Source organism: Pseudogymnoascus destructans (genome assembly GCF_001641265.1).
Source record: "Pseudogymnoascus destructans isolate 20631-21 unplaced genomic scaffold scaffold_9, whole genome shotgun sequence".
Taxonomy (NCBI): Eukaryota; Fungi; Ascomycota; class Leotiomycetes; order Thelebolales; family Thelebolaceae; genus Pseudogymnoascus; species Pseudogymnoascus destructans.
In genome coordinates, this window is record NW_020167528.1 from 1183656 (window position 1) to 1210574 (window position 26919).

Sequence of the window (26919 nt, forward strand, 5' to 3'; positions counted from 1 at the left end):
TTGTAAGCTATAAACGAAGACCCAATGAAAGATGCGGTTGTATCGTTATAATAGACCGACTGGTGCGTGAAGTACCTTTGTTCGAGTAACCCTGTCGGTGCGTCAAGCAATAAGTTGCTGTAGATACGTTTGTTAATAGACGACATACACAACATATAGTAATGATACAGGCTAGAGGCAGCTAAACTAGGGCTGTCTATATGTGCAGTACATATAGTATCATGTGCAAGATTATAGTATCATGTGTAAGATTAAGCCACTAGCGTTGGTCTATGGATGTATCTCTCTTCCAGGTACTAACTAATATAGAGTTGTTTGGAGTTGTTTGTGACTCACACTGTATAGTGTGATCTGTATAGGCCATGGCCAGGACCACTCACTGTTTGTGTGCCATAAAGAAACCAGAAACAAAGCAACAACACTTGGGTGCCAAATATCAAAATCAAATTATGTTGTGATTGTTTGCTGAAATTAGCTGTGTCCAGTGACAATTGCTTGGCGCTGTTTAGGTGTGGAGCCTTAGGCTAAAAATGCTTGAGATTCTAGGATCTCGCTTCCTAAGATGACGGCGGTTAGGTGGTTAGGTGAGATGGTACGTAAGTTATGCTAGACCATACCTGTTACTTTACGAGTTCTAATCCCTAACTAAAGGCCAACAACGACCAAAAAAACCAACTCGACCGGGCCAACGCCCAGTTGATCGTCAAATATTTGTTTGAAGTCGGTTGCCTAACCCAACGAAACTCACCCTGACTGGTTGCTTCCACTGTGCTTAGCGCATTAATTCAACGTTCTTTGTCACTTTGGCAACTCGCACTCCTAGTTTAATTCCGATTCGCCTCGCTTACTCCCCTTTCACCTTTCACCTTTCACCTTTCACCCTTCACCATTTGAGCGCCCTAGCCGAACCTACCAGTCCGTCAAACGCGATTCTCTCTAATCTCCTAACAAAGAAATTCACCCGCCGGCATCCTCACTTCCTCAGGTCGTTGTTCATCCTCATCCTCATCCTCATCAACTCACTCCTCGCAATAGATGGAATCATCAAAGTAAGTATTCTATTTTGTTATCATCAAGGTTCTTCTCAATCGTTAAGGTCACGGGCGTCTCGTTTGAGTTTGGCAAAATTCGTGCCGTGTTTCTACGATGCTTCTTCATGCCATCATCTACGCCCTAGTTTGCTAGACTGCATCAATCTTATTAGCATCTCCACACATCACTTTATCAATGTCAACCATCCTTTGTGCAAAACAAACGATAAAAACTTATACCAGCTACTGACTGGACATTACAGCCAAGTCAGCAATTGAGGGATGATGTTTTCTCCAAGTAGCATCCAGAAAGTTCCACCTGGCGAAGGTGAAATGAACAAAGAGAACATTTACACCATCTCAGATGCTCCTATGGCAGCTCCTCCCACCGCAAAAACTGACACTGGGATAAACCAGCCGGTGTCCAGCACGCCACTCCCTACTTCGGAAGAGCCGGCTGCACCAACTGGGGCCATGGATTCCGTTACTCAGCCAAGCACAGCTCAGCCAAGCACAGGCTATTCTACTATATTCGTCAACCACAATGAGCCCGACGATCCAGATGACGACGATTCTCCCATCCTCGGGCGAAAGCGCAAGAGAAATTCTACTAATGTTGACTACCTCGCCGACTTTGCAAGCAGAGCTCAGCCTAACGAGCCAGCGGAGAAAAAGACTGGATGGGCGTGGAAGGGCACACAGGGTCCGACCTGGAAGGGTCATGAAGTGAAACATGGGGTGCCGATCGGAGTGTGGAGCTTGTCAGACGAGCCGATCGATGAGAGGAAGCACGTACTCTACGGATTTTTAGATCCAAAACTTGCATTGCATGGCCGCAAATATCCTGAGCGCAAGGATGGATCAAAGTATACTGGGAACTTTCCTTCAGGCACCGGAACATGGGCGGCGAAGTCGCATGAGTGGCTGCTGGACCCTCATCTTAAAGGCCTCTCTAGAAAAGAGTTAACAGAATACGTACGAATTAGAGTTAAGACCTGGAACAAGGAAGAAAAGCCAGAAGAGCGAGATGCTCTCGATCAGAGTGCTGTTGCCGAAGCAAAAGAGATAGCTGCTGCTTCTGAACCCACTATTAAAAGCGAGAACAAAGGGAATAGTGCAAAGAAAGGTAATAAAACGCCTCGCAAATCAGACGAAGGCAAGCTCGATAAGGGCACACCTGGGGGTTCCTTTGACGAGGCTTCTCCACCCACCAGCAATTCGACGACGAAGGGTCCAGAGCAGATTTACACACCTTCAGGCAATAGAGAGACACGTAATGACAGCCCACTCGACATGAAGCCTCCCAAAGAGTCCCAAAAGGCTTCCTCTCTCCCAAGGTCCACTCCAAACGCAATGCGGAGCAATACTGGTTCTCCAAGCCGTTTGGAAACTCCACCAAGAGAGCGATCGAAGTATGTCATCAAGGGCAAGGACGTCCTTATTGGCTACTGGAAAGATTCTTCCGAACCCGACGTTATCAATAAGCACGCGATGTACGGCGTTATCCAAGCGCACGGCGTCTTCCGAGTGAAGGTCGTCCCGGAAACGCGAGACGGTCGACATCTCAAAGATGGGAACTACCCTAAACTGTCTGGAGGATGCTGGGTTAACTACGATACTTGCGTCTTCGAAAAGTACCTCAATGACCTGATTCGCACGGAGATAGAAGAGTATTGCCGAATCTGCGTGGCTGACCCAGACTACAACGACAGAGCTCAAGGACCAGGTATCGACAGAGCGGTGAGGGAAGCCAAGAGAATCGTGGCCGAAAAGGCGGCGGCGAAGAGCATGGACATCATCGAATATAATCGGAAGAGAGTCGACCAACTCGAACAAGGTGCAATTTCCAGAGAAGTTGAGAAGCAGAGGAGGAATGGCGAGGTCGTTGTGACACCATTGAAGAAAGCTGAAGTGAAGCACACTGCAAAAAGATCCGGCAAGGCTGCCAGTGATGCTAGAGCCCGGATGGTGAGGCAAGCAAGGAAAGAGGTTAAAGAAGCCAAGGAGAGAGAGACGCTGAACTCAAAGGGGGATGCGGATATGGCCGAGGCGATTCGCCGAAGTACAACTGAGCAAGAAGCACTGGAAGCTCGGAAAAAATCTAACCTGAATTCCAATGCCTCGCCAGCCACACCAGCGGAGGCTAACAAGAGCACTGGGGCAGAGACATCTTCGAGTAGACATGCCAAGGACCTGACATCTGCCTACAGTCATCTCAGACAGGCCAATAGCACGCCGATATCGGCAAGGAGCAGTGTAACCAGCTCTGAATCTGATCGCAGCAAGTTCTATCTGCTGGATCGAGAGACGCAAAGGGTGAAGATGGAAAAATGGTGCAGAATGAAGTTGACTTCTCAATACCACAACCTGGATAGGGAAGGCCAGAGAAGACATGTCGAGAAGCACATCGATCAGTTGATCGCAAAACAAACTGGCGCGGCTACGCCGAAAAGACCCAAGAAGCGCTCCCGAACTGGAGATTACCCAGCTCAGCCAGGTGCGGTTTCAGCGCCTTCGCCTCTTTCGGATATGACGAGGGCGGTGTCGACCCCAACGACGGCGACGCAAGAACCGGCGGCCCGCGCAGGATTTGCAGCCACGGCGGCCGCTCCAGGAGCTGCTGCGGTGGAGAGATTCTCGCGCGCTGAGTCTCCGGCTGTTAATAAATGGCCAGGCGCAGGTAATACCCGAACAAACTTGACATTGCGGTCTGTACTCAATGAACCGATGACGCCCATTCCGTCTGAGAGTGAGGTGACTCCTCAGCCGAAATCTGTTGAAAATACGGTAGATGTTGCGATGGTTGATGCTCCGGTTGAGACTACAGCGCCTGTGCAACCGGTTACTTCGAATTCTACTCCGCCAGCTGAATCTAGCGCAATCCCGGTGACTACTGTTGAAACCGAGGCAGTTCAGGCTGTGCCAAGCGCGGTGACTACTCATCCCACATCCGTGGAGAACGCAGCAGACAACCAACCATCCCGCTCCGCAACCCAGGAAGAGGCCTCGAGACCCTCTCACTCCTCAGCTGCCTCAACCGACGTCCCCATGGCCGATGCCCCCACCGAGATAAACCAGCCACCACTCGACCCCAGCACAGCTCCTGAGTCTGTCGAGACCGAGCAATTCGCAAAGCCCCATTTCCCATCCAAGCTCCACCAACAACTCTTCGCCACCCCGCGCGTAGCCTCCTCCGACAACCCACAGGGTTTCATGTCCGCCCCGCCCCGCGCCTACATTACACCCTACCCTACCCCTCCCTTCGCAGCAGCGCCCTCCAGCGCACCACCCGTCCGCGCGCCCGCTTTGCCCCCGGCACCACTAATCCTCCAAGGCCAAGACGGGATAAAGTACTCCTCCGACCCCAGCAGCGAGTTCGGGGACCTCCTGGTTAGTGTGGACAGAGAGCTCGTTGACGTCGATGACAAGGAATACACGAGACAGATTGTGCTTGTTGCGAAGAAGGCGCCGAGACCGCCGAGGGCGCAGGGGGAGGAGAGGAAGGTTGGGGAAGAAGTTTTCAAGATGACGGGGGAGGGGGTGTTTGGGGGGTATTTTGTGGGGGCTGAGAGGAAGGTTACGAGGTTGGGGGGGAGGATTGGGTGAAGTTTGTTGTGTTGGTGCCGTTTTAGATGGATGGATGGGGAGTGTGTAGGTTTATGGGAATTGGGGGTGTGGATTTTCGGCGTTTGGGGGGAGGTATCGTTTTTGCTTTGAACGGGGGGAGGGAGGCGGAGTGGTTCTTCTGTTGCCACCGGCTCAGCTTAAGAGCTCACCTCCAGGGTCGGCAGGGGCCGCAGAAATCCAATCCCCGGAATACGTTCGCAAAGAAGAAGGCCTGACTAGCCCAAGGGGGCGTTGAATTTTAGCAAGGAGCTATGGTATGGGTTGGTTGCTAGGTATCCGGTTATTCAGGGATAATTATTACCAAGGAGTGATGGATGGGATGAGCTGTTTCTTTATTTTAGGTAGCTGGGGAAGCTTTACTCGTCGAGTTGAGGGGTAATATTGGGCTTTGTGGCTTCAAATCAGATTGATCCAACAATTAAGAGTCAAAGTTGTTGTTGTTGTTGTATTACCTAGGTTTGCTACTTTGAGATGGGCTAATCGAGGTATCTAAATTGTTGTTGGAGTGATCCGTGGTGATATGTATGGATGCTTGGCTATATGCAGCACCCCCACTCTGTTCTCACTGGACCTGATTATGGCTCTGGGTGCCTATGGTGCCTGGTGAACAACTGCACCGGATATCTGGGCCAGCTACACCTCATACCACCATGGTAGAGGGTATCATACTGGGCGTGACAATCTTCCCCTGGCCTCGTCGGTAACCACTGCTCCTTCCCCCAGCAGCGGCTCCTTTCCCCTCTCCCCTCTCTTGGCCTCTCCTCCGCTTCATATAATCATCCTCCCATCCCCCCCCCTTCACCCCGCCAAAGGATTCGCATGCACCGTCACCCCTACCACCCCCACCTCCCCCACCGGCCTATTCTTCCTCCCCACCTCCACCCCCCCCAACTTTTTCAGAGTCTCCATCCCCTCCTCCCCCACCACATGTCCAAACACCGTATTCCGCTCATCCAAATGCGGCGCCGGCGCGAGGGTGATGAAGAACTGGCTCCCATTCGTGTCGGGGCCTTTGTTGGCCATACTCACGATCCCTGCGGCGTTGTGGCGCAGGGAGGGGCGGATCTCGTCTTCGAAGTCGTGGTTCCAGATGGAGGTGCCGCCCTTTGGCAACGAAGGGGGGGCGCCGGTTTGGATCATGAAGCCGGGGATCAGGCGGTGGAAGGGGGTGGGGGTGTAGTAGCCGGAGGCGCAGAGGGCGAGGAAGTTCTGGGGAGGGGGGTTAGCTGGGTGTGCTGGGTGTTTGTGTGTGGATGGGGTGGGAAATGGAAGGGGGAGGGAAGGGGTGGGGGCTATTTACCTCTGCGGTCTTGGGCACGCTCTCGCAGAAGACTTCGATCTTGATGTCGCCGTGGGTGGTGTGCAGTGTTACGGACATGATGCGTGTCTGTCCCGTCTGCGTCTGCGGCGGGTTGAGGGTGGGAAGGTAGGTAGCTGTACAGCAGCGGCGTACGAGTGAGCGTGGAGCGTGGAGCTTCCGTAGGGCTGAAGAGGAAAGCACGGCGGTACCGAGATTTTAGGTTTGTATGGTGTTTTACTTACTCTACTACTAACTTACTCTACTACTCTACTAACTTACTCTACTACTTTACTCTACTAACTTACCCTACTACTACTCTACTACTCTACTAACTTACTCTACTACTACTCTGCTACTCGATTACTGTACTCTACTACTGTACTCTACTACTGTACTCTACTACTGTACTCTACTACTCTACTACTCTACTACTCTACTACTCTACTACTCTACTACTCTACTACTCTAACTTACTACTTACTCTACTAACTTACTCTACTACTCTACCCCTCTACTATACTACTACTTACTCTACTACTCTACTAACTTACTCTACTATACTACTACTTACTCTACTACTCTACTCCTCTACTCTACTCTTCTACTCTACTCCTCCAACTTACTCTACTCCTCTACTCTACTCTTCCACTCCATCCCCCGCGAACGTCTTGTCGGATACATAGCTCCGCTCTGGCTATCCTGGCCTACCTACCTCTGGGGCTACTACTTTCTCCTCGACTACTGGACTACTCATCCTCCTCCTCCTCCTCCTCACAACGGCACATACCTCTTCCCCACATCGCAGCTGCCTCAACTCACCTCTGAGCAGCTACCTACACTATTACCGCCAGCAGCATCCCCACACTCGTTAACAAATGCGCCCTTGAACCACCACGTCAACAAACTAAACATCTCCCTCTAGCACCTCAGCCCGCTCCCCGACGCAGCCTTTGTCTTAGATTGTGCTTATCGGTTGCGGCAAGAACGACGTCAAAAGGTACACAAGGCCTTGGCACTCTACTACAAACCTATCGAAACTATCACGCCCCCATACCAGGACTTATTCTCGCTCTGTCTGGCCAACTGTACCAGCAATTGTGCGCATTGACGACGAGGTTCCACTACCTTCCACTCCAGGTCGCTGCCCGACGGCAGCAGCTCTGGTCTACACTGCTGGCGAAATAGAGCGAGTAAGCGCGAGACCGCGCAAGTGTGGTCGCCCACGATTCCGACAACAGCGAGGAACGCGAGAGGGTGACGAGATCGCGCACCCCTCCCACCACTCATGGCGGCGTTCGTACGGGTTCTGGGGCCGCCTAATAGCAACTTCTTGGTCGGGTACCCAGGAATCTCTGCTACTCTGGTAAGTCCCACCTTGCGACGCGGGAGAGAGCTTCGATATGCGGTGACGTCGGGGTAGCTAGCTAATGGGATCACGCAGCCGCGCATAGAGGGCAAAGTCGAAATCCGCCCGAAGAAGGGCGTCTCCGCCCCGGTCGCCATCTCCCTTGTCTCGATATGTTTACAGCGATGCGAAACCATCCACCCCGCTGCCGAGCTGATCGTGAAGAAGCACCTAGGGACCCCACGGCGCGAGACGGTGGATATAGTGGGCAAGGAGCTCTTATTATGGAAGTGCGACATTGGGAGGGTGTCTGAGAATCTGGTCATGATGGACCTACCGTTTGTGCTGTTTATACCGTTTGGGAGAGGAGGACAGGAGACGAACCGGAGGATCCCACCGGCGAGCCTGCAGCTCCCGAGCCGGACGGCAGAGACGCGGTATGAGCTGGTGGTTACGGTGCAGCAGGGGAGCGCGGACCAGAGCAAGTTCGTCACGCCGGTGCCGATACAGAGATACGATACGTTGTCGACGTTCGGGATGTACAACCGCCCGGAGTCGGCAGATATGGTGTCGGACCACCTCATCACGCTGGGCATATCACTACCGCGGTGGTCCTACGGACCGCTCGATCCAGTCAGCGTGTATATCAAGCTGAGCCCGAACCTGGACCATATGAAGAAGGCGACGAAGGTGATGATTCAGAAGATCACGATGGCGATCGAGGAGGAGATTACATTTAACCATGAGGGCGACGAGCCTACGAAGAAGGTGAATAGGATTGCGAAGCAGACCACGCTGATCGGGGTCAGGATGCCCGGGACGGGCTACACCACCAATCTCGGCCTCGTCTTCCCGAGTAAGGAGAACAGGGATGCAGAAGGGATTATTAGGAGGGGCAAGCCGCATTTCCCCATGTACGGCGTCAACTCGTTCACCACGACAGGAAGCCTGTACAAAATCGAGTTCTTCCTGATAATAAAGGTAACCCCCGCACCCAGCTCGCCGACCCCGAACATACCACCCCATGGCGCCATACATACATACATACACTAACAACAACCCAGGCACACATGACAAACACCCGCGACATCGTCCTCCGCCAACCCATCATCGTCTGCCCCTTCGACCAACAAGCGTGCAAGGAGGAAATGGAATCCATCGAACAGGCCGCCAAAGACGCCTCCCACGTCGACGCGAACAACCCCATGCTCCCCGCCCGCACCGTCATCAAGGCCACCGACCGCGACGCCCTGAAGGCGCTCGGCTTCACGTCGGTGGGGAATCAGCGGAAGATCCTCATTGAATGAGGAAGTGCGTGACGCCGTACGATTGTTGAGCCTTACCTTATACCGAGCTAGTCCAGGGCCGCCCGCCGCAGCGGTCGGTCGAGAGAGACCCTGGATCGGATGATGCGGAGTCGGCGCCAAGACGCCAGACTTGCTGCGCTGTGCCGAGTGGATTCGAGCGGCAGTGGGACGGACGCCGGATATGAATGACGAGCGATGTAATGCATGGCGTGTATACTTGATTGATGTGTGGGTGGAGCTTTGCTTTTGGGCGAAATAACTGACTGACTGGACCAGTCCACGCATGCAATGGCCGGTTCATGGACTTTGGGGGGGGGGGGGGATGCATGGAATGGCCGGTTCATGGACTTTTGGGGGGGGGGGGATGCATGGAATGGCCGGTTTGGGATTCCGGGAGGGAAAAAGGGCGGGGGAAGGGGGGTGGCAAAGATTTGATTTTTTGGATGAGAGGGCCGATGGATGGGCGCTCTTGTAGTATACCCGCGTTTTAGTGATGAGGCGCTGTGATCATGGTGTGATGTGAGGCTATCGGTGAGGGGAGGGGGTGGGCGGGGGTGTTGTAGGTTTGTAGGTTCTAGGGGAGGATGGGTATGGAAGGAGTTTGTGAGCATCTTCTAGATAGAGCGACAATCCCCACGAAGGGTTTATTTTATTTAAGAAAATGAACCCGGAGACCTGCAAATGTTGAGAGCCGCTGAAGAAATCGAGTACCAGTTGTTTCACAGAGAAGCAGCATTGGAAGCAACACCTTTCTGTCTCGGTTGCTGTAGTTGATGTTTGCCGTCTTGGTTGCTGTCTGTAGTTGGTATTTGCTATCGTCGATATCTGCTGTCGTTTGCATTCGCTGTCCATGATGGTCTTCCTATCACCAATCTTGCCATCTTTTGGGAGACACACACCCCGCCACTCCCCGTACAGACGATGCCTCCCCCTCGCCACTTATAATGTGGAGACGAGGGTTTCGCCGTTCATATGCTCCATGAGAGCATGTCTCCGCGCCAACTTAACCGTTGGCCTTTAGTAGTCTCTTCGATGTGGCTTTACTAGCTGATATAGCTTGCTTTTTAAAGGAGGCTTCTGCTCGTTGTTTTGGGGGGAGAGGAGGCGGGGTGTGTAATGGGTTGGCGGTGGGGGATGGGACGCGATAACTACGCGATTATGGTGGTGGAGCGAATTCTGGGGCGGGCTCTTGGAGATGGCTTGTATTGCGAGCACAACTACTATAATACGGACAACGCTTTATGAGATCCTCGTTCTCTGAGAAAGATATTGTTATAGTAATAGGATTTATTTTTGATTTTAAATCGAAATATTGGTCAATCAAAACGTCAAAAGTACTCAAACACCAGTTAATCACAATTGTGCTCGCAATACAAGCCATCTCCTCTCCCCCCAAAACAAAATGTCAACCTCCACCAAACCCCCCACCGGCGCAGGCGCCTCCACCAACGCGCCCGGCGAACGCACCTACTTCGAGGCCCAGCGCGCCGCTCTCCTCGGTGAAATCGGCGTCGTACGTCCCTCCTCCCCCATCCCCATCCCCCTCCATTCTCCACTTCCTCACCCCGCGACCCAAGCTAACGCGCTGCGCCTACAGAGCCTCGAGCACGTCCTCGCGAACATCAATAAACTTAATCGCTCGCTGGAGGGTGTTATAGCAGTCGGGAATGAGTTTGGGTCTGTGGAGGCGCTGTGGAGTCAGTTTGAGAATGTGATGGGGCATGAGCCGGTGGTGAATGAGGGGAAGAGTGAGGAGGGGGGGAGTGAGGGGGATTATGAGGAAGGGGAGGGGGAGGGGAGTGAGGTTGATGAGTCGAGGGTTTGAGTTGGGGGGGTGGGTTGGAGAGATGGGATGGGATGGCGTTTGGGGGGTTGTTTACGAGATATCATGGGATGGGATGCGGTGTGGGCACGGAAGCTTGTTGGTAGACAAGAATGACGGGGACGGATGGATCAGTTGAACGCGAATTGTATATACATCTATAATACCACCCAACGAGTTAAACGACAAAAGAAAAAAGATGCCATAGTGCGACTGCAGCCCATCCCTCTCAGCATGCTAATGCAACCCAACCCCCCCAATTCCCGCCCATCAAAACTCCATAAGCCGTCGTAATCATAATATCACACATCAGTTCCCCCCCTTCCCCTTCCGCGCTGTTACAAAAATCTGCAATTCCTCTTCTTCTTCTTCACCACCATCCCTCCGACCGTCCCGCCCTGGGGAGTCTGCGCAGCGTTCCTCCGGTCGCCGGAGACGACGATCTCGATTGCTTGCTCGAAGATCTCGTCGACGCCGCGCATTTCCTTGCTGCTGCACTCCATGTAGCGTGCGCCCATCTTTTGGGCGACGGCCATGCCTTGCTCTTGCGTGACGGGGGTGAGGCCTTGGGTCTTAAGGAGGTCGATGCAGGTGCGCTTGGTGCGGAGGTCGGATTTGAGTCCGACGAGGACGAGGGGGGTGTAGGGGCAGAAATGGAGGACTTCGGGGTACCACTGAGGTTGTAGGTTAGTATTGAGTCTTCACCAGAGCCAGAGAGGCGTGGAAGGAGTGGTTGGGGGGCATACCTTGTCCATTACATTCTCCAGAGAGTTCGGGCAGTCAATGGCGAAGCAGACGAAGAGGAGGTCGGTTTCAGGGTAGGAGAGTGGACGCAGACGGTCATACTCTTCTTGCCCCGCAGTATCCCAAAGAGCGAGCTCAACAGCCTTGCCGGACTTTTTGTGGATGGGATATGTGATGTAGTTTTCAAAGACGGTGGGAACGTATTTCTGTTGCCGGTCAGTCAGCACATGCCTCTCTATTCAGATCAGACTTTGAGCGAGCATACCTCTGGGAAATATCCCTGGCTGTAGGAGATAAGCAGGCAAGTCTTTCCACACCCTCCATCGCCGACGACGACAATCTTTTTCGAGTACGCTGGACCCTCTGTGACGTTCGTGCCCGCCGACTCGCGACCTGTTGACATTGTGTTCCCGCTCATCATCGTGCTAACAGTTCCTTCGCTTGATCTGGTGCTCTGGTCTCGTTGTGTGGTTTTCCTTGTTTGGTTGTCGTAGGAGTCGGCCGTCGAGGGGGATGGGTCTTGGGTGTACGAGTAGCGATCTTGCTGATAAGCCATACGCGACATCGTTGTGGGTCGGCTGCGATACTGGTGGTTATTTTGATCGTGGGCTCTTTAGAGATAATATGGCAGCTGTAAGTGTAATGCAATAGCTGTAATTGATTTTTTTGTCTGCTCGTCACAGTTTCAGTTGGGAATCAGGTGGGTTCCTATAATCGACCTGGCCAAAAGCTGGACCCCAAAAGCCAGGTGTGGGTGTAAACATAAAGTGAGTTGGCGAAGCAACCACAAACCCTGAAACTAAGAAACCCTTCCCCCGCCTCCCCGACTTTTGGTTGGCATTAGCCATCTTGGGCCACTTGCGCTTCACCAAATGTGCATTTCGATGCGCAAATCCTAGAACTTCTTCTCCTTTCCCCTCTCTCCTCCCCTACGTGCCATTCGATGCGCCAAATGAACCTATGTATTCTTCGCCCAATGCATCCCACGGCGAACTCGAGAAGTTCCCGGATCTCGACGATGCCGTGCTCCCTGAGATAGCGATTGACACGTCTCCCACGCCCCCCGCCTCATTGAACAATCGCGATGCGGGGATGAGGAGTCTGGATCACTGTATGTTACGAAACGCACATATCCTATACCAGCATCACTGTCGTGCTTTTGCTTGACCAATTGCTAACTATTTGGCATCGCAGATAGACGTAAACTCCCACCATGGCGATACAAGTTGCGCCAGTCCCTTCTGCCCCTTATACGAGTAGAGACTCCGTATTTGGCCTGGATGCAGGATAAAATGCGCTCACCAGCCCTCGACTCCTACTTCGCCATCACTGCCAACCTCGGAACCCATACCTTCTTCATGGTCGTCCTGCCCATCCTCTTCTGGTGCGGATATACTTCACTTGGCCGCGGAATGGTACACATCCTCGCGAACGGCGTCTTCTTTACAGGTTTCCTCAAGGACATGTTATCACTTCCTCGGCCGCTCTCGCCCCCTCTCCACCGCATAACTATGTCTGGATCTGCGGCGCTCGAATATGGCTTTCCGTCTACCCACTCCGCCAATGCCGTCTCCGTGGCAGTCTATGCGCTCTTCACTCTTCGCGCACCAGACTGCCCACTCGCCCCAACCACCAAGCTCATCCTTGAAGGTCTATCCTATGCATATGCTCTCTCCATTATTCTTGGGCGCCTGTACTGTGGCATGCACGGCTTCCTAGATGTCATAATCGGGTCTCTGATGGGTGCCACCATCTCCATCATCGAGTGCGTCTACGGTGGCGACATCGACAACTACCTCCACAACTCCTCCTGGCGTGCCCCGCTCCTCGTCGCTGTCGTAATCATCATCCTCGTGCGCATCCACCCCGAACCCGCGGATGATTGCCCCTGCTTCGACGACTCCGTTGCTTTCGCCGGCGTCATGATAGGCTGTGAACTCGGTGACTGGCACTATAGTAACTCGTCATACTCTTGGTCCCACCCTGTCCCAGCCACTGTGCCTTTCTCCCTCGACCACATGGGCTGGCCGATGGCTATTACCCGCATACTCGTCGGCGTCCTCATAATCTTCATGTGGCGCGAAGTCATGAAGCCAGCCATGCTCAAGTCCCTCCCCCACCTCTTCCGCTTCATCGAGCAGTTTGGCCTCATCCTGCCCAGAAAGTTTTTCATACCCGCCAGCGAGTACAAGAAGATTCCAGCGAGATTGCGCGTTGATAATGTCATGCCCAGCGTCTCCGACTTGCCATCGCTGCTGACTTCAATCCGTCATCCAGGCCGCGGGCGCGCCGTCTCCATCGGCCCTCAATCTGCAGCCGATGCGTATGAGACGCTCGCATACCGTGACAAGCGCCGGCGCGAGAGCATGGGGACGCCGTCACCGAGCCACTCGCGGGGTAATTCTACGAACAAAGCTACGCATGTACAAACTGTCGGGTCGGAGGCGCAGGGACTGAAGTTGGAAACTGGTGAGGGGGGAGGGCTGTCGTCGCAGATTTCTCTGCCGAATAGTGTGCCTACGTCGTTGCAGAGCAGGTTGGGGGATTATGAGCAGATGATGGGCCAGGGACATGTTATTGTCAGCCCGCCGACGCCGAGTACCGAGGAGAAGATCCCGCAGGATTGGGATCGGACGAAGCTAGGTGGGGATAGAGGGACGGAGACGGACCTTCTGGTTGGGACGGAAAATGAGTTGGGGGAGAAAGAGATGTTTTCGAGGCTGGAGAAGCCGAGAGTCAGGTATGATGTGGAGGTCGTTACAAAATTGGTTGTTTATACAGGTATGTTTTCCCCACTCTCCCACGGCTACTATTTGATAGGATACGAGGGAACTGGAGCTGACAGAAGATAGGAATCGGTTGGTTAGCAGTGGAGATCAACCCCATCATCTTCGAACTGCTCGGCATAGGAATGAGGGAGCACAGTCCGTACGTGTAATGACGAGGGCGCAAGTGACGACGACATACATAGAACGATAGAGGCTGAGAGGGGGGAGGCGATGGATTGGGGCCTCGCCCCGTGTACATTACCCAATCTCATGATACGCAGTTAATGGGCAGACAGCGCCTAACTGAATTCTGGCCGATGGCAGAGACTAGGCCTTGGGTTCGGGCCTTGTAGACTGACCGGCGGGGGCCGCAGGGTTGGATACTTATGATTGACGAACGTGTTTGGGACACTAGCATTATCAGCGGACATAGTATATTGCAAAGATAGGCTGCGGTGTGCTGATATATATATATGTGCCCTTGTTCAATCTAATCCTTATCCTGGTCCTCGTCTACCCCAGTTCCTCTCCCTCGTCCCCTTGGAGTCCCAGGTCTACCTGCCGACAAGACTCTAATCTCATCTCCGCAGAGCTCTGTGAGCTCATGACCACCTTATGGTCTCCATTCCGTGACGCCCTTTCACCAAGAGAGAATAAGAGCTAGACAACCGAAGCCTTTAGGAACCAATGAGTAAATAATGTCCGACGCTCTGCTGTGTCGAACGAGAGGCCTATTTCCAACAGATAAAAAAAACCCAACTAAAGCTCGAATGCAAAACGAGGGCAAGGGCAAACGACAGCAAGGGCAAAACGACGGCAAGGACAGAACGACAGCAAGGGGAAAACGACAGCGAATTCGAGTGACAACAAAGACACGTTAAGCAACACTAAGAGCAGCGGACGCTTTGAGTATCCCCCGTCTCGTGGTAGCCTAATCTTGAAGTAGGGATGCATGCCTTTGAATGAGCGGCGTTGAGTGTCAACCGTGGCGTTGTGAAACGCAATTATCGTTATTTGAGCAACTCTGTTATATGCATGCACAGCAATCACAATCTAAAAATATGACAATTTTTCAATTCATGCATGATCTATAAGTACATCTCGACCCCCCGTCCCCTCATTTGGCCACTCTACGCCAACTTCCCCGGCACAAACGGATGTCCCGCGCTCAACCCCCCATCCACCGCCCACGCCTGCCCATTAACATAACTACTCTCATCGCTCCCCAAAAACAGCGCCACCCTCGCGACCTCATCTGCATGCGCGCCCCTCCTCAGCGGGTTCAACTGCCCAATCTTCGCCTGCGTCCCGCGCTCCCTTGCCGCATCATACATCGGCGCCGTCATCCCCGTCTCAATAACACCCGGGCACAGCGCGTTGATACGCACCCCCGTCCCAGCGAGCTGGAACGCAATAGTCTGCGCGATCGACACGACGCCCGCCTTGCTGCACGAGTAATCCGTTGACCCTGCGTTGGAGCGTAGACCGGCTACGGAGGCGGTGCCGATGATGGAGCCGGAGGGGTAGGGCTTGGAGGGGGAGGTGGTCTGCATAGCGGGCGCCGCATACTTGGCGGCCAGGAAGACGGAAACGGTGTTTGTCTTCAAGGTCGCGAGGAACTCGTCGGCTTCGACCTCGGTGAAGATCTTAGGCATGCCCACGATGCCAGCGTTGGCGAAGAAGACGTCGAGACGGCCGTAGGTGGCTAGGGCGTCATCGACGACCGCTTTGACGCCTGATGACTCTCCGGCGTCGAATTGACGGGTGTGCACGTCGACGGAGGGGAAGAGGGATGCGAGCTCGCGCTTGTGAGTTGCGAGATGCGAGTCGGCGAAGTCGCAGAGGTAGATGGCACGGGCACCATTCTCAGCGTACTGGTGGGCTGTTGCGCGGCCGATGCCCATGGGACTGTTGGTGCCTGCGATTACGTGTGAGAAGATGGGAGGCAAAAGGGAGGCGGCTTGGGCGTACCGGTGATGATTACGACTTTCCCTGCTGCGCGAGGGCCAGCGGAGGGGCCGGCGACCTTCTTGAGCTTGGGGATGTTCTCGAAGCTGCCTTGGTCGGGGATGGGGGAGACGAGCTGCTCGCTGAGCGCTGAGAGGCGGCGCTTGGCGACGGAGGCGGCGGAGGATCGGGTGGACATGGTGTATATATGAAGGTTGGCGTGAGAAGGAGAGTTGAATTTATTAGGGGGTGAAGGAATGGGGATATATATGCTGAGGAGTGTATGTGGGGCGGCACCTGGGGGAGCCGAGGCCGAGGCTCCCGAGGCTGCTACGATAAGTACATCACGTGACCTACAACACCTCGCAAGGCTACACTGCACTTTTGGCTTATTGTGGCTAACGTGGGCATGGGAAACCTGGAACACATTTTGTTGATTCTTCTTGTTGTTTGCGTCAGTGTGGTGGTTATTGGCGTCACTGAATAAAGCTCGCACTCACCTCCGACATTCTCTCGACCTACATTATACAGCAACTTCAAGCTTACTACTACCTGCCTACGCTCATTCCCACTCTATACGAAGAGAATATCTCCCTTAAGAGTTGCCCAGACTCTCTATCGCCACTGGTAAGTAGCAGCTAAGGCATCGCGTGCCTAGGCCCTGCCCTGCCTGTGCGTTCCATGAGGAATGACATGTTTGGCCCCTCTAACTGACAACGTACTTCAGACCGCTCGCACAACAGCGCCGACCTGCGACCAACTACAGCGTTTCAGTAGCACCAACATTTTTGATCGTTTAGAGAGTCTTGTTTTGGGAAAGGCTTACCGATGCGTGCACTGCCGCCACCTTGAGGTTTCTCTGACGGTTCGATGGAGACCGACGACCCCATACGCATCCAGAAGAGGAGCTCCTCTCAGCACTCCGACATTTCGACTAGGAGCCGGAGATCACAGAGTACGAGAGTACGATCACGCAAGACGCCATCATACGCTTCTAGCTCGGCGTCCTCGATAGCCGCCTCCGACAAGTCACTCACCTCATTCCCCTCATTGTCGCCCGAGTCGCCGTTGCCCCAGAAACCCCGATCTTTCGATGCGGCACTTGTCAATGACAGGACTGCTCTCCCGACTAGACGAACGTCGAGCCATGCACCGTCTATGGTAGAGAGCCTGACGCAGCCCTCGCCGCCAAATGAAGCCCGATCAGCACTGTTTGACGACGCCCCGATGAACACAAGCTACGTCCCTGGAGCGATACACCTTGCCAGCGACGAGTTTCTAGAGCGTTTGATAGCACGACAGGGAGCGGTAAATCTTGTCCGCCAGATCTCGTCGGACCTTGCTCAGAGGGATGCAGAGGTTGCACGGCTACGACAGAAGGCAGAGGAGAGGGAGAGGGCGCTGAGGAAGGTCGTCCTTGAATGTGGCCTGTCCAACTTGGACCTCGAGAGGCGCCTCCGCGCGATCGAGGAGTCGAAATATGCGGATGACGCGAGCATAGCGACTGACTCTGGGGTTGGTGGCTTGGAGACGATGATAAATGATGCCATGATTATTGACGCCGAAACCGACGACTATGGCTTATCTGGCGAAGCTACGATCCGAGCAATCGAAAAGCCGAAGCAAGCAGCGGTGCCTGGCCTATCCAAGGAGATGACGAGGAACTGGAAAGACTATATATGGGGCGGAACAAGCAAGAAGAGCAGCCAAGCAAGTAGTATCAGCGAGGAGTATGATGGCCTGGACGCACCGACAGGGCTCTCAAACCCACCTCGAAAAGCAGATCGTCGCAGCGTACTACAAGATGGACTGTTCCACCCACCGGATGCAGAGTCTCCCACGCGTGCGAGCAGAGCGTCCAGCTTACACAACATTAACTCACAAACGACCCGTAAGCCTTCGATGTCTCTAGCAGCTATGGCCCTCAAGCTGGTGGCTGGGGCTAGTGGAGCTGCGACACTAAGTCGGGATAGCGATGCATCCTCTGCACAAGGGCAGTCCAATGACGCTACCGGGCGACAGTCTTCCAAGTCTCAATCATCAACTACCACACCGAGAGTTTTTTCCCGCCAGACCGGTAGGGCCTTACAGGGTAATCGAAGGACAACCAGTGGAACATCTTCAAGTGGTACAGCCCGCAATGGACTTCAAACTTCCGCGGACCAGCAAGACAAGGCGACGGACGTGACCAACTACGGACCCGTTGAGATGGACACAATTCTACCCTTTGAGAACCAGCCGCCTACCGTCACTCAAGTCAATAACAATCAATATAACCCAGAATTTCTAACGGATCGATTTGGCTTCATTTATGACCAGAGACGGAAGAAGAGGCAAAAGGATGCTACTGACACCTTAAAGAACACGAAGCACGGAAGACACGGAAGCAGGACGGAGATGATCAACACTGCTAGAGATACTATCTCGTCTCCGGAGACTAATATAGAGGCCAATGCTGAAGTGGATGAAAGGCCAGACACTCCGCTGTCGACAGAAGAGCCTGCCGAGAATGGCAAACCGGCCAAAAAGTGGCAAGACTACCTGAAGATAGCTACGTTCCCGACGGAACTGCTTTCACACACCCCCTCGATGAGCCTACCCAACTTGGAAGTTATGGAAGGCGAGGAGGTGCCAAAGCTTGTTGGGATGAAATCATCTGATGGAGGCTTTGTACCGCCAACAAATGTCTCAGTGGCTGTACCAACGGTATCCACGACCGTTTCGACGCTGGTGTCTACAAAGTCCGCTGTCCCATTGGCAGAAGAGGATATCGAGCCTGTGAAACTGCTTCTAAAGCAGCTTGGAGAGGTTCATGATTCTCTGCAGCGTGAGAAAACTGTCAAATGGAATGATTTCCTTCGCAAAGTACGCGCTGAGCGTAAGCGTGAGAGCGAGGCTGCCACAGCTGCTGCAGGAGACTCAAAATCGCAACGATCCAAGACGGTTATGCCCGAAGTCAGCATAGCAGACGGAGAGATAATCGGCGTCTCGGGGCTTGGCAATAAAGGCAAAGCTGGGAGGGCAAAGTGGCAAGAGTTCAAGCAGCTGGCGTTATCTGGCATCCCAGTGTCATACCGTGCAAAGATTTGGGCGGAATGCTCAGGCGCTACTACTCTACGAGTCCCAGGTTACTACGATAATCTCGTTACGAATCGCGATGGAAACGATGATCCTATTATCGTCTCACAGATCAGCATGGATATAAATCGTACTCTGACGGACAACATCTTCTTCAGGCGAGGTCCAGGCGTCGCGAAGCTTGAGGAAGTGCTTTTAGCCTACTCTAGAAGGAACAGGGAAGTGGGGTATTGCCAAGGCATGAACTTGATTACGGCTTGTCTTCTCTTGATTATGCCTACAGCTGAGGACGCCTTCTGGCTACTTACCAGCATTATCGAGAATATCCTACCACAAGGATATTACGACCACAGCCTCCTCGCATCACGTGCCGATCAGCAAGTTCTGCGCCACTATGTTGCAGAGCTCCTGCCGAAACTATCGAAGCACCTTGACGAGCTAGGTATCGAGCTAGAGGCGCTAACTTTCCAGTGGTTCCTGAGCGTATTCACCGACTGCCTGTCAGCTGAGGCGCTATTCCGCGTATGGGACGTGGTGTTCTGTATCAACGATGGCAGCACGTTTCTGTTCCAGGTCGCGCTAGCTCTGCTCAAGCTCAACGAGCAGCAGCTTTTGCGCTGCCCGACGCCAGCGGGTATATACACGTACATCAACCACCAGATGACCAACCATGCTATCAGCATTGACGGCTTGATTCATGCATCAGAAGGGCTGCGCAGGGTGGTAAGGAGGGAGGATGTCGAATCTCGCCGCAACAAAGCGATCGCGGCGGAGAAGGACCTCATACGGCAGCGGGAAGCAAAGAATAACCTCCGCAAGGCGGAGAGACAGGCTGCGCTTAAGAACAGTGCCGTCCAAGCGGCAGAGGTAAGATCTGCATCTCCAGCCAGAAGTGTAGCTACAAGGGAAGAGGTGGTTGCAGATGATTTTACTTTGCAGACTCCGAAGCCGTTGAACGACGAGGCGATGATTGAATTGGGTTGAACTGGGTATATGGTGGGGCGCTCAAGGAATGGGGGCTAGATGGTACGGCGATGGTTGCACATCGGTGGCGTTTTTGGAGCTGGAGACTAAGAAAGGAGATTTACAATGATACCCGAGCTCTAACACAGGTTGAGAATCCAACCAGAAAAGAAGCTACATCTTCTGTTTTGCAGGAGCTAAAGTGGCACGTGAATGCTTTGAGATGTCGACGGCGCGGAGTTAATTTAGGGTTTTAAGGTCCGCCTTGGAGCTATGTTGCTCGGTGATGTCAACTTTTGATAACTAACTTTAGCTCCCGGTCCGGCCCCTCGAAAGACCTGACTAAATGTGAGTAGTGCCAGACAATTTGAAAATGATGCCAGGTTGGTTGGAACATGCTTTCTTTACAAACCCTCTCTCTCTCTCTTGTTTACTTCCTTCCGTTCTTTTCCACAATATACCATCTTAGCATAACTCCTAGTTGTTAAGTCGAGTACTTCGAATATCACAACCTAGCATTTCATTCTCATTTGAATAATATCCCCAGCTATATTACATCGACTGCCATACCACGCATCGCCATACGACAATGCCCGCTCCGGAACTTCAAGCAGTCACCGGTGGGAAACGCAGAAAGCTCCAACAGCCACAATCCACATTTGCTATTATCTCATCCAACTGCTGCACACAACAGCCCTACAACGTCAAGGATACGCCTTTAACCATGTCAACCCTCAAACGCGTGAAAGCCCGCATTCATTCCCTCACTACGTCTTCGAAACTCTCACAACTGAGGAATGCCTGTGCCTCTCCCGAAGCAGCTACGACTTCACCCACTCCTCGAGACGATCCCCGAGATACCCGTCCTCAAGACACGTATCGAAGACCGGCTCAGAGCCATCGGCGCCTGCTCATCGGAGTCTCTCGTAGAGGCCGAGGATCATATTCCCGCTATCCCGATACCAGCAGATTCCGAGGATCCCATCCCCGTTATCTCTTTACCTGCAGAAACCCAAACCATCAACGACCCCCCCACCACACCATTCGACGTCCACAGCACACTACTTGGCCGCACCGCCACTCGCTATGCCGCGGCCAAGGCATTTAACCTGGGTTTACCGGCGCCGGATAGGGATGAGCTGGTTGAGCTTTGCGATGATATTGCGAGGAGGGATGAGCAGCCGGGGATTATGTGGTCGCTTGAGGGGACATATGTGCCGCGTGGGGTGCCGAGTGGGAGGGTAACGAGGTTTGTGGAGACGGAGATGGGCCTAGAGACACAGTCGGAAGAGGAGGACGGGTTGGCTATCGAGAAGAAGGCGAGTTTTGATAGCCCGGTACCGATGAAGAGTGGTAGGGGCCGAGTTCGCGAACTGTGGAAGGCAAGGCGTCGACTAGCTAATATGTCAGATTTACCAAGCTTCACCAAGAGCTTCCTATGTCTCAACAAAAATCTCGAACCATGAGCATAGCCTCCTCCCGTCCCAGTCCTCAAGCCGAACCCCGACACACTTGCCCCGAGCAAGGGGCGGATCAACGTCATCCACGGCGCTAGCGGAGTTCTTGCTGCCACTGGTTCTTGCTATCTGATGTTGTTCTTGCTGTCGGAGCTATCGATCGGGCATTCTCGTTGTCTCCCCCTAATTTGCACGCATGCCTAATTTGCACGCATGCGTGGTGAAGTAGATTCAACGAGGTCTTACTAACCTTCTCGCCTGATTTGTGGTGCCATTCCGCCCCATATCTTCTCCACAGACGATTGATGTTTTCTGGGTCTAAATTATAAAAAGACACGACTCGAGTCACTCTAAATAATAAAAAGACACGACTCGAGTCACTCTAAATAATAAAAAGAGACCACCCCCCCATTTCTAGCCCCCAAACCCTAAAAATAAATCACTATATTATCATCAGTATCGCCAGTACCAGCACCCCATGGCCCACACAACGATAGACAGGATATCCCACGGCATCTCGCAAATAGAGAACCACATTCTCGAACTCCAGCCCCAGCGACTTCCCCCCACCCAAGGCGCGCAAATCCCACCACCATCACCGTCAGCACCACTCCTCCCTCCTCCACCGCCATACTGCGCAGATGCTTCACCAGCCGATCCAATAACTGCGCTTGAATCCTAGGTCAAACAGCTTGTAAGAGAGGTGGAAAGGATGGGGAGGGATATGGGGGGATTAGAGAGGCGGTTGGTAGATAGGATGGAGAAGGGGGGACGGGTGGAGGCAGGGGTGAGGGATGGAGGAGACTAGGAAGGTGGAGGAGAGGGAGGGAGATGGGATTGCTTTCGTGTTTGTTATTTTCGTGTTGGTAATTGTGGTTAATGTGATCAGGTTCCATGGTGGGGGATAGGGTTTTCAAAATTATCACATTTCGATGGAAACGGGGATACCGTTACGCATGCTATATACCCTCGACTACAAATTGGAGATCACGTTGAAAGTCTATGCCCTATATTCATTACTACTCTTGGGAAACATTCTATCATTCTTGGGAAAGCTTGGATGAAGCAGCATGGAGTCACACTCAATATGGTAAACGACCAAGTCATCTTTACAAAGGGTCACTGCCAGCACACTACACCAACAGACACTTTAAAAGTGAAAACTACAAGTCCCCAAGCTGAGAAGGAAATACAAGATAAAGAAGCTCCGAAGCCAGCCCTCCAACCTCATTATAAGAACAAGAACAAATGCACTGTTACAATGATTGGAGCTGCACCATTCAATATGCTTCGGAAGCAGAAAGGAGCTAAGGTTTTTGCAGTATCATTTAAAGATATACTCGCTGAAGAAGCAAAGAAGGAAATGAAAGAAATCGACCCAAAACTGATCCTCCCAAAGGAGTTCCATAAATATCTCGATGTGTTCTCAAAACAGGCTGCAGACAAGCTCCCGCCTCACAGATATGCAGACCATCACATTGTGTTAGAAGGGAACTCGAAACTAGGGCATGCACCACTCTATAACATGTCTCGAGAAGAGCTTGATCTTGTGAAGAAATACGTGGAGGACAATCTTACCAAAGGATTCATCAAAGCTAGCAAAGCACCATTTGCATCGTCTCATGAATAAAAAATATACCTCCATACCCGTAAATAAACATACTATCTATCGAGCTACCCCGAAATATTAACAAAGAGCCACCAACTGCTTTCCCCATCTCCATCCCAAATTTCCCAAAATCCCAAGTATCACCGCCAGTATCATCAGCCACCAACACCCATGGACTATGGCACGATAGACATGGCAAACCATCCCCTCGATGATGTAGAGGACAGGGCATTCTTGCGCTCTCAAGCCCCCTCCCCGCCTCTACCACAAGGCACACCAAATGCTACGCAAATCCAAACACCAGCACCATCATCAATGACCAACCCGCCGCCCTACACCGCCGCCCTCCCCCCAGGCACCTGCACCGCAGCAGAATCGTCCACTTCACGCTCACAGCCCGAGCCTACACCATCAACACTCTACGAGAAAGCATCGGCAACACAATGTCGCGTAGTAGAGGATGTGGTGGGGAAGATGCGAAAGCAGATTGTGCATGAATTAGGGAGCATAGAGAAGCGCGTGATCGAGGAGCAGGGACGGACGTTGGAGGAGGGGCTAGGACAGCAGCTGAAGGAGGCGGTGGAGGAAGGGAAGAGGAGGGGGGGTTTGGGGGGGAGTTGTGGATTCTAGTTGTTTTGATCATAGGGTTTCTTGTTATGACTAAGATGTGAGGGGGTGGGATGGGGGTTTGGATGGGGAGTTTGGAGATGGGAGTTTGGAACGTGTTACTATTAATTATATGGAACTAACTAACTATTTTAAGTCCTCGTAACTAACAACACTAAGTGAAGAGATAAGGCCTATGGTCCCATTAAATAATTTTCCTACTCCTCTAAGTAACGTACGATCCCCGCCTCCTGAACCATAAAAAGAGACGCTACCCCCCGCCCCTGCAATCTCTAACACAAGTTTCTCATCAGTACTACTATTAATATCAGCCTCAATATCAATATCAATATCAACACCGGCAGAGCACTAGCACCGATGGCCTCCACTACACCTCCTCCCCCACCATACGCGTAAGCCGCATCCCCCACCCCTGCCCACGCACCTGTTTCTACCGCCTCAGAGCCTACCTCAATCCAGGAACAACGCTCACAACTCAATGAAATATGCTCGCAGCGCGACGAAAAAAACTTACAGCTTGATAGAAAACATCCACAGCTTGAGCAAGAACTCTCAGAGCTCGATGAAGAATACTCGCGGCTTGAGGAACTATAACTACGTGTGGATCAAGGAACTACATTCAAAGCGCTCGGATCAGCACCCGCGGCTCCAGACACCCTACTTGAAGCCCCAGGATGCTCGCAGCTTGATTTGCAATACTCGAAGCTGCACCTTCAAATCACACTAGCTGTAAACATCCATGCGGGCTCTATGACAACGGAACCGCAGCACAACGCCGCGTGGAAAAGAACTTGGCTGGGATGGAGGAGATGAATTCCTAGGGACGACGGCTGGAGTAAGTGATGCGGTAGGGGGAAAGACGGTGGTAGAAAGATGGAAGGAGAGAGGTGTTACGCTATAGGGGGAAAGACGGTGGTAGAAAGATGGAAGGATAGAGGTGTTAAGCTTGTGAGAGAGGAAGCTATTCGGGGATTAGGGATTTTGGACTTAAGGGTCTGGAATGCGTATTTATTGAATTATATGCAAGAAACCAACCATTTCAATCTTACAACTAACAATATGTCTATGCCTTAGTTTTTAAAATAATACCGAAGAAGAATGTAAGAAATACTACCGTCCACCGTTACTTTTTCAAAACTAAACAAATTCATGAGCCGATGATAAATGTATCACATGCCCCCCTCCACCCCCATTCCCACTCCCTAAATAAACTTACGACCCTCCCTAAGATTATAAAACGAGACGCTAACCCCCCATAATCTTTAATACAACTCTCTTGAATATCAGCCATAGTACTAGTATACGCCTCAATACCAATACTAGCACCAATGACCACCACCACACCCCCCCCCCACCATACACGGAAACCGCACCCCCCGTACCCGCCCGCGCCCACGCACCCACCCTCGCCGAGCAGCCTTTGCGCTCACCTTACTCGAGGAAGAATATTCACAGCTCTCGGAGCAATACTCGCAGCTTGAGGAAAAAGGCTCACAGCTCCAGAAAAAAGACTCACAGCTCCAGAAAAAAGACTCACAGCTCTCGGACCAATACTCGCATCTCCACTCACTATACTGGTGTCTAGAGTCACTACACCCATGGCTCAAAGAACCACACTCAGAGCACGAGAAACTACACTCGCGGTTTCGGGAATTATATTCGCAGCTCCACGAACTATACAAACGGCTCCAGGAACTACATCAACAGCGCGAGGAAAAATACTTGCAGCGCAAGGCACAATACTCACAGCGCAAGGCACAATACATGCAGCGCAAGGTACAATACTCGCAGCTCAAGGACAATACTCGTAGCTCGAGCTCCAAATTGCACAGCTAGCCATGGGCCATTTGTTCCAGAGGGCATCAAGATGGGGGCCGTAGCAGCGGCGCACAGGAACGTTTCGTGTCATTTCTTCAATCTCTCCAAGGTCGTCCTTAGGAGTCATGCTTCTCAGCTCCCCGATGCCTGCAGTAGTTAGGTTCGAGGGGGGAGGAAAAGGGGGTTGCTTATACTGCTATATTGCTACATAGATACACCCTATAGTACTTCATTTGTTCACAACTTAGACTTTCCCTTCGTCTCAGCCTCCCAGGCCTGCACCCTCTCCTCCTTACCCTGTGCGACCTTCTCCAACTTCTCCCCATCCGCCGCGTCCTTCTTCACTCTCTCCTCATGCCCCTCCAAGTTCGCAATAACCTCCCGATACATCTCCTGCTTCAAAACACCATAAACCCCGCTCTTCGACCGCTGCGTTAGCTTCCTCTCTTCCACCAACGCGACCACCTCCTCCCATCCACCCAGCTTATCCACCATCTGCTGCTCCAACGCCTCCTTCGCGGTGAACCTATGCGCCTCAAGAATCAAAGTTCTGTACGACACAGGCGACAACTTGGCCTCAAAAATACCCAGCATAGCCGGCTTGAGCGGCGCGCCGAAGTCGAGCTCGTTCAGGCAGAGGTAGCCCCGCGAGGCGTTGAAGACGCGGTAGTCGTGGTGCATGGCCAACATGAAGCCGCCGGCAAAGGCGTGGCCATTGAGCCAGGCGACGGTAGGCATGGGGTAGGCTGCCAGGCGGGCGAAGAGCTTGTACAGCAGGGCATAGTAGCCGGGGGTGCTGAAGGCATGGTCAAGGTCGAGGCCGTTGCTGTAGAATTTGGTGATGCCAGAGGTGGTGATGACGACGCCGTGGGGGTAGCGGGCCTCGATGATGTCGAGGGCGAGGAGGAAGGCCTCGCAAAAGCTGCTGACGAGGCGGTTGTCGGGGGGAGAGTTGAAGGTGAGGAGGTAGGTTTTGGGGGCGGGCTCGGTGACGGTTACGGAACCACTTGATGACTTGATGGGGATGCTGAAGAGCGTCTTTCCTGCTGGTGATAACATTGTGAATGAGGTGTAGTAGAAGTAGAGGCTGGCTGTAGTGGATAGGGGGAATTATAGGGATCTAATTGCTTGGAGGTTTTTATATATATATTTTTTTAAGAAGCATCTATGGTCGGGGAGACGTGCCGAGGTTGACGTTAGAATGATTACTTATCGCCAGGTCTGGGCCAGTCAGCCTTGGAAGGTCCGGGATGACCTCGGCCCTTATTTCAATATGACATCGCCCATTGAAGTTATAAGCATATAGCATGTTAATGTATATCCTCATCTATCTTGATAATTAATAATAAGTAAAAATTAAATATTAGCCTTCAAACTATGTCGCAGTGTTCTGCCCCTCATAGTTTTTCACATGCCAGCCATGTGGACTCAATGCTCAGCCTTCCCAAATGCCTAAGGCCGCTAGTGCAAGGCTAC

At 52.6% G+C, this 26919-nt stretch overlaps 12 protein-coding genes across 12 annotated transcripts; 7 read left to right on the plus strand and 5 right to left on the minus strand.

Annotated features, from left to right (window-relative positions):
* Window positions 1-245: 245 nt before the first annotated feature.
* On the plus strand, window positions 246-5138 carry VC83_04440 (uncharacterized protein). Its single transcript, XM_024468071.1, has 3 exons — window positions 246-596; window positions 652-1049; window positions 1295-5138. Exon 3 carries the CDS (start codon window positions 1314-1316, stop codon window positions 4635-4637), a length of 3324 nt encoding a protein of 1107 aa, XP_024324329.1. The 5' UTR covers window positions 246-596; window positions 652-1049; window positions 1295-1313; the 3' UTR covers window positions 4638-5138.
* A 318-nt stretch (window positions 5139-5456) lies between these two features.
* CYP10 (Peptidyl-prolyl cis-trans isomerase-like 3) lies at window positions 5457-6186 on the minus strand (the record flags this gene model as incomplete). The annotated part of the gene is made up of 2 exons (XM_024468072.1): window positions 5959-6186; window positions 5457-5867 (listed from the first exon to the last, which is right to left on the minus strand). Exons 1-2 carry the CDS (start codon window positions 6034-6036, stop codon window positions 5457-5459), a joined length of 489 nt encoding a protein of 162 aa, XP_024324328.1. The 5' UTR covers window positions 6037-6186.
* A 346-nt stretch (window positions 6187-6532) lies between these two features.
* Window positions 6533-8475, plus strand: VC83_04442 (uncharacterized protein). The gene is made up of 2 exons (XM_024468073.1): window positions 6533-7321; window positions 7400-8475. The coding sequence occupies exons 1-2, from the start codon at window positions 7244-7246 to the stop codon at window positions 8354-8356; spliced, it is 1035 nt and encodes a 344-aa protein (XP_024324331.1). The 5' UTR covers window positions 6533-7243; the 3' UTR covers window positions 8357-8475.
* Window positions 8476-9135: 660 nt separating this feature from the next.
* VC83_04443 (uncharacterized protein) lies at window positions 9136-9462 on the minus strand (the record flags this gene model as incomplete). The annotated part of the gene is made up of 1 exon (XM_024468074.1): window positions 9136-9462. One exon carries the CDS (start codon window positions 9460-9462, stop codon window positions 9136-9138), a length of 327 nt encoding a protein of 108 aa, XP_024324330.1.
* A 362-nt stretch (window positions 9463-9824) lies between these two features.
* Window positions 9825-10435, plus strand: VC83_04444 (uncharacterized protein; the record flags this gene model as incomplete). Its single annotated transcript, XM_024468075.1, has 2 exons — window positions 9825-10123; window positions 10208-10435. The coding sequence occupies exons 1-2, from the start codon at window positions 10013-10015 to the stop codon at window positions 10433-10435; spliced, it is 339 nt and encodes a 112-aa protein (XP_024324325.1). The 5' UTR covers window positions 9825-10012.
* Window positions 10436-11924, minus strand: RHO4 (Rho GTPase). Its single transcript, XM_024468076.1, has 3 exons — window positions 11442-11924; window positions 11179-11382; window positions 10436-11106 (listed from the first exon to the last, which is right to left on the minus strand). Exons 1-3 carry the CDS (start codon window positions 11739-11741, stop codon window positions 10771-10773), a joined length of 840 nt encoding a protein of 279 aa, XP_024324324.1. The 5' UTR covers window positions 11742-11924; the 3' UTR covers window positions 10436-10770.
* VC83_04446 (uncharacterized protein) lies at window positions 11925-15021 on the plus strand. The gene is made up of 3 exons (XM_024468077.1): window positions 11925-12287; window positions 12371-13957; window positions 14029-15021. The coding sequence occupies exons 1-3, from the start codon at window positions 12137-12139 to the stop codon at window positions 14112-14114; spliced, it is 1824 nt and encodes a 607-aa protein (XP_024324327.1). The 5' UTR covers window positions 11925-12136; the 3' UTR covers window positions 14115-15021.
* VC83_04447 (uncharacterized protein) lies at window positions 15022-16155 on the minus strand. Its single transcript, XM_024468078.1, has 2 exons — window positions 15916-16155; window positions 15022-15862 (listed from the first exon to the last, which is right to left on the minus strand). Exons 1-2 carry the CDS (start codon window positions 16088-16090, stop codon window positions 15075-15077), a joined length of 963 nt encoding a protein of 320 aa, XP_024324326.1. The 5' UTR covers window positions 16091-16155; the 3' UTR covers window positions 15022-15074.
* A 606-nt stretch (window positions 16156-16761) lies between these two features.
* VC83_04448 (uncharacterized protein) lies at window positions 16762-19953 on the plus strand (the record flags this gene model as incomplete). The annotated part of the gene is made up of 1 exon (XM_024468079.1): window positions 16762-19953. The coding sequence occupies one exon, from the start codon at window positions 16762-16764 to the stop codon at window positions 19951-19953; it is 3192 nt and encodes a 1063-aa protein (XP_024324333.1).
* Window positions 19954-20729: 776 nt separating this feature from the next.
* VC83_04449 (uncharacterized protein) lies at window positions 20730-21398 on the plus strand (the record flags this gene model as incomplete). The annotated part of the gene is made up of 1 exon (XM_024468080.1): window positions 20730-21398. One exon carries the CDS (start codon window positions 20730-20732, stop codon window positions 21396-21398), a length of 669 nt encoding a protein of 222 aa, XP_024324332.1.
* Window positions 21399-22194: 796 nt separating this feature from the next.
* Window positions 22195-24352, plus strand: VC83_04450 (uncharacterized protein; the record flags this gene model as incomplete). Its single annotated transcript, XM_024468081.1, has 2 exons — window positions 22195-23602; window positions 24150-24352. Exons 1-2 carry the CDS (start codon window positions 23170-23172, stop codon window positions 24350-24352), a joined length of 636 nt encoding a protein of 211 aa, XP_024324706.1. The 5' UTR covers window positions 22195-23169.
* A 1328-nt stretch (window positions 24353-25680) lies between these two features.
* Window positions 25681-26502, minus strand: VC83_04451 (uncharacterized protein; the record flags this gene model as incomplete). The annotated part of the gene is made up of 1 exon (XM_024468082.1): window positions 25681-26502. One exon carries the CDS (start codon window positions 26500-26502, stop codon window positions 25681-25683), a length of 822 nt encoding a protein of 273 aa, XP_024324707.1.
* Between the last annotated feature and the right edge of the window lie 417 nt (window positions 26503-26919).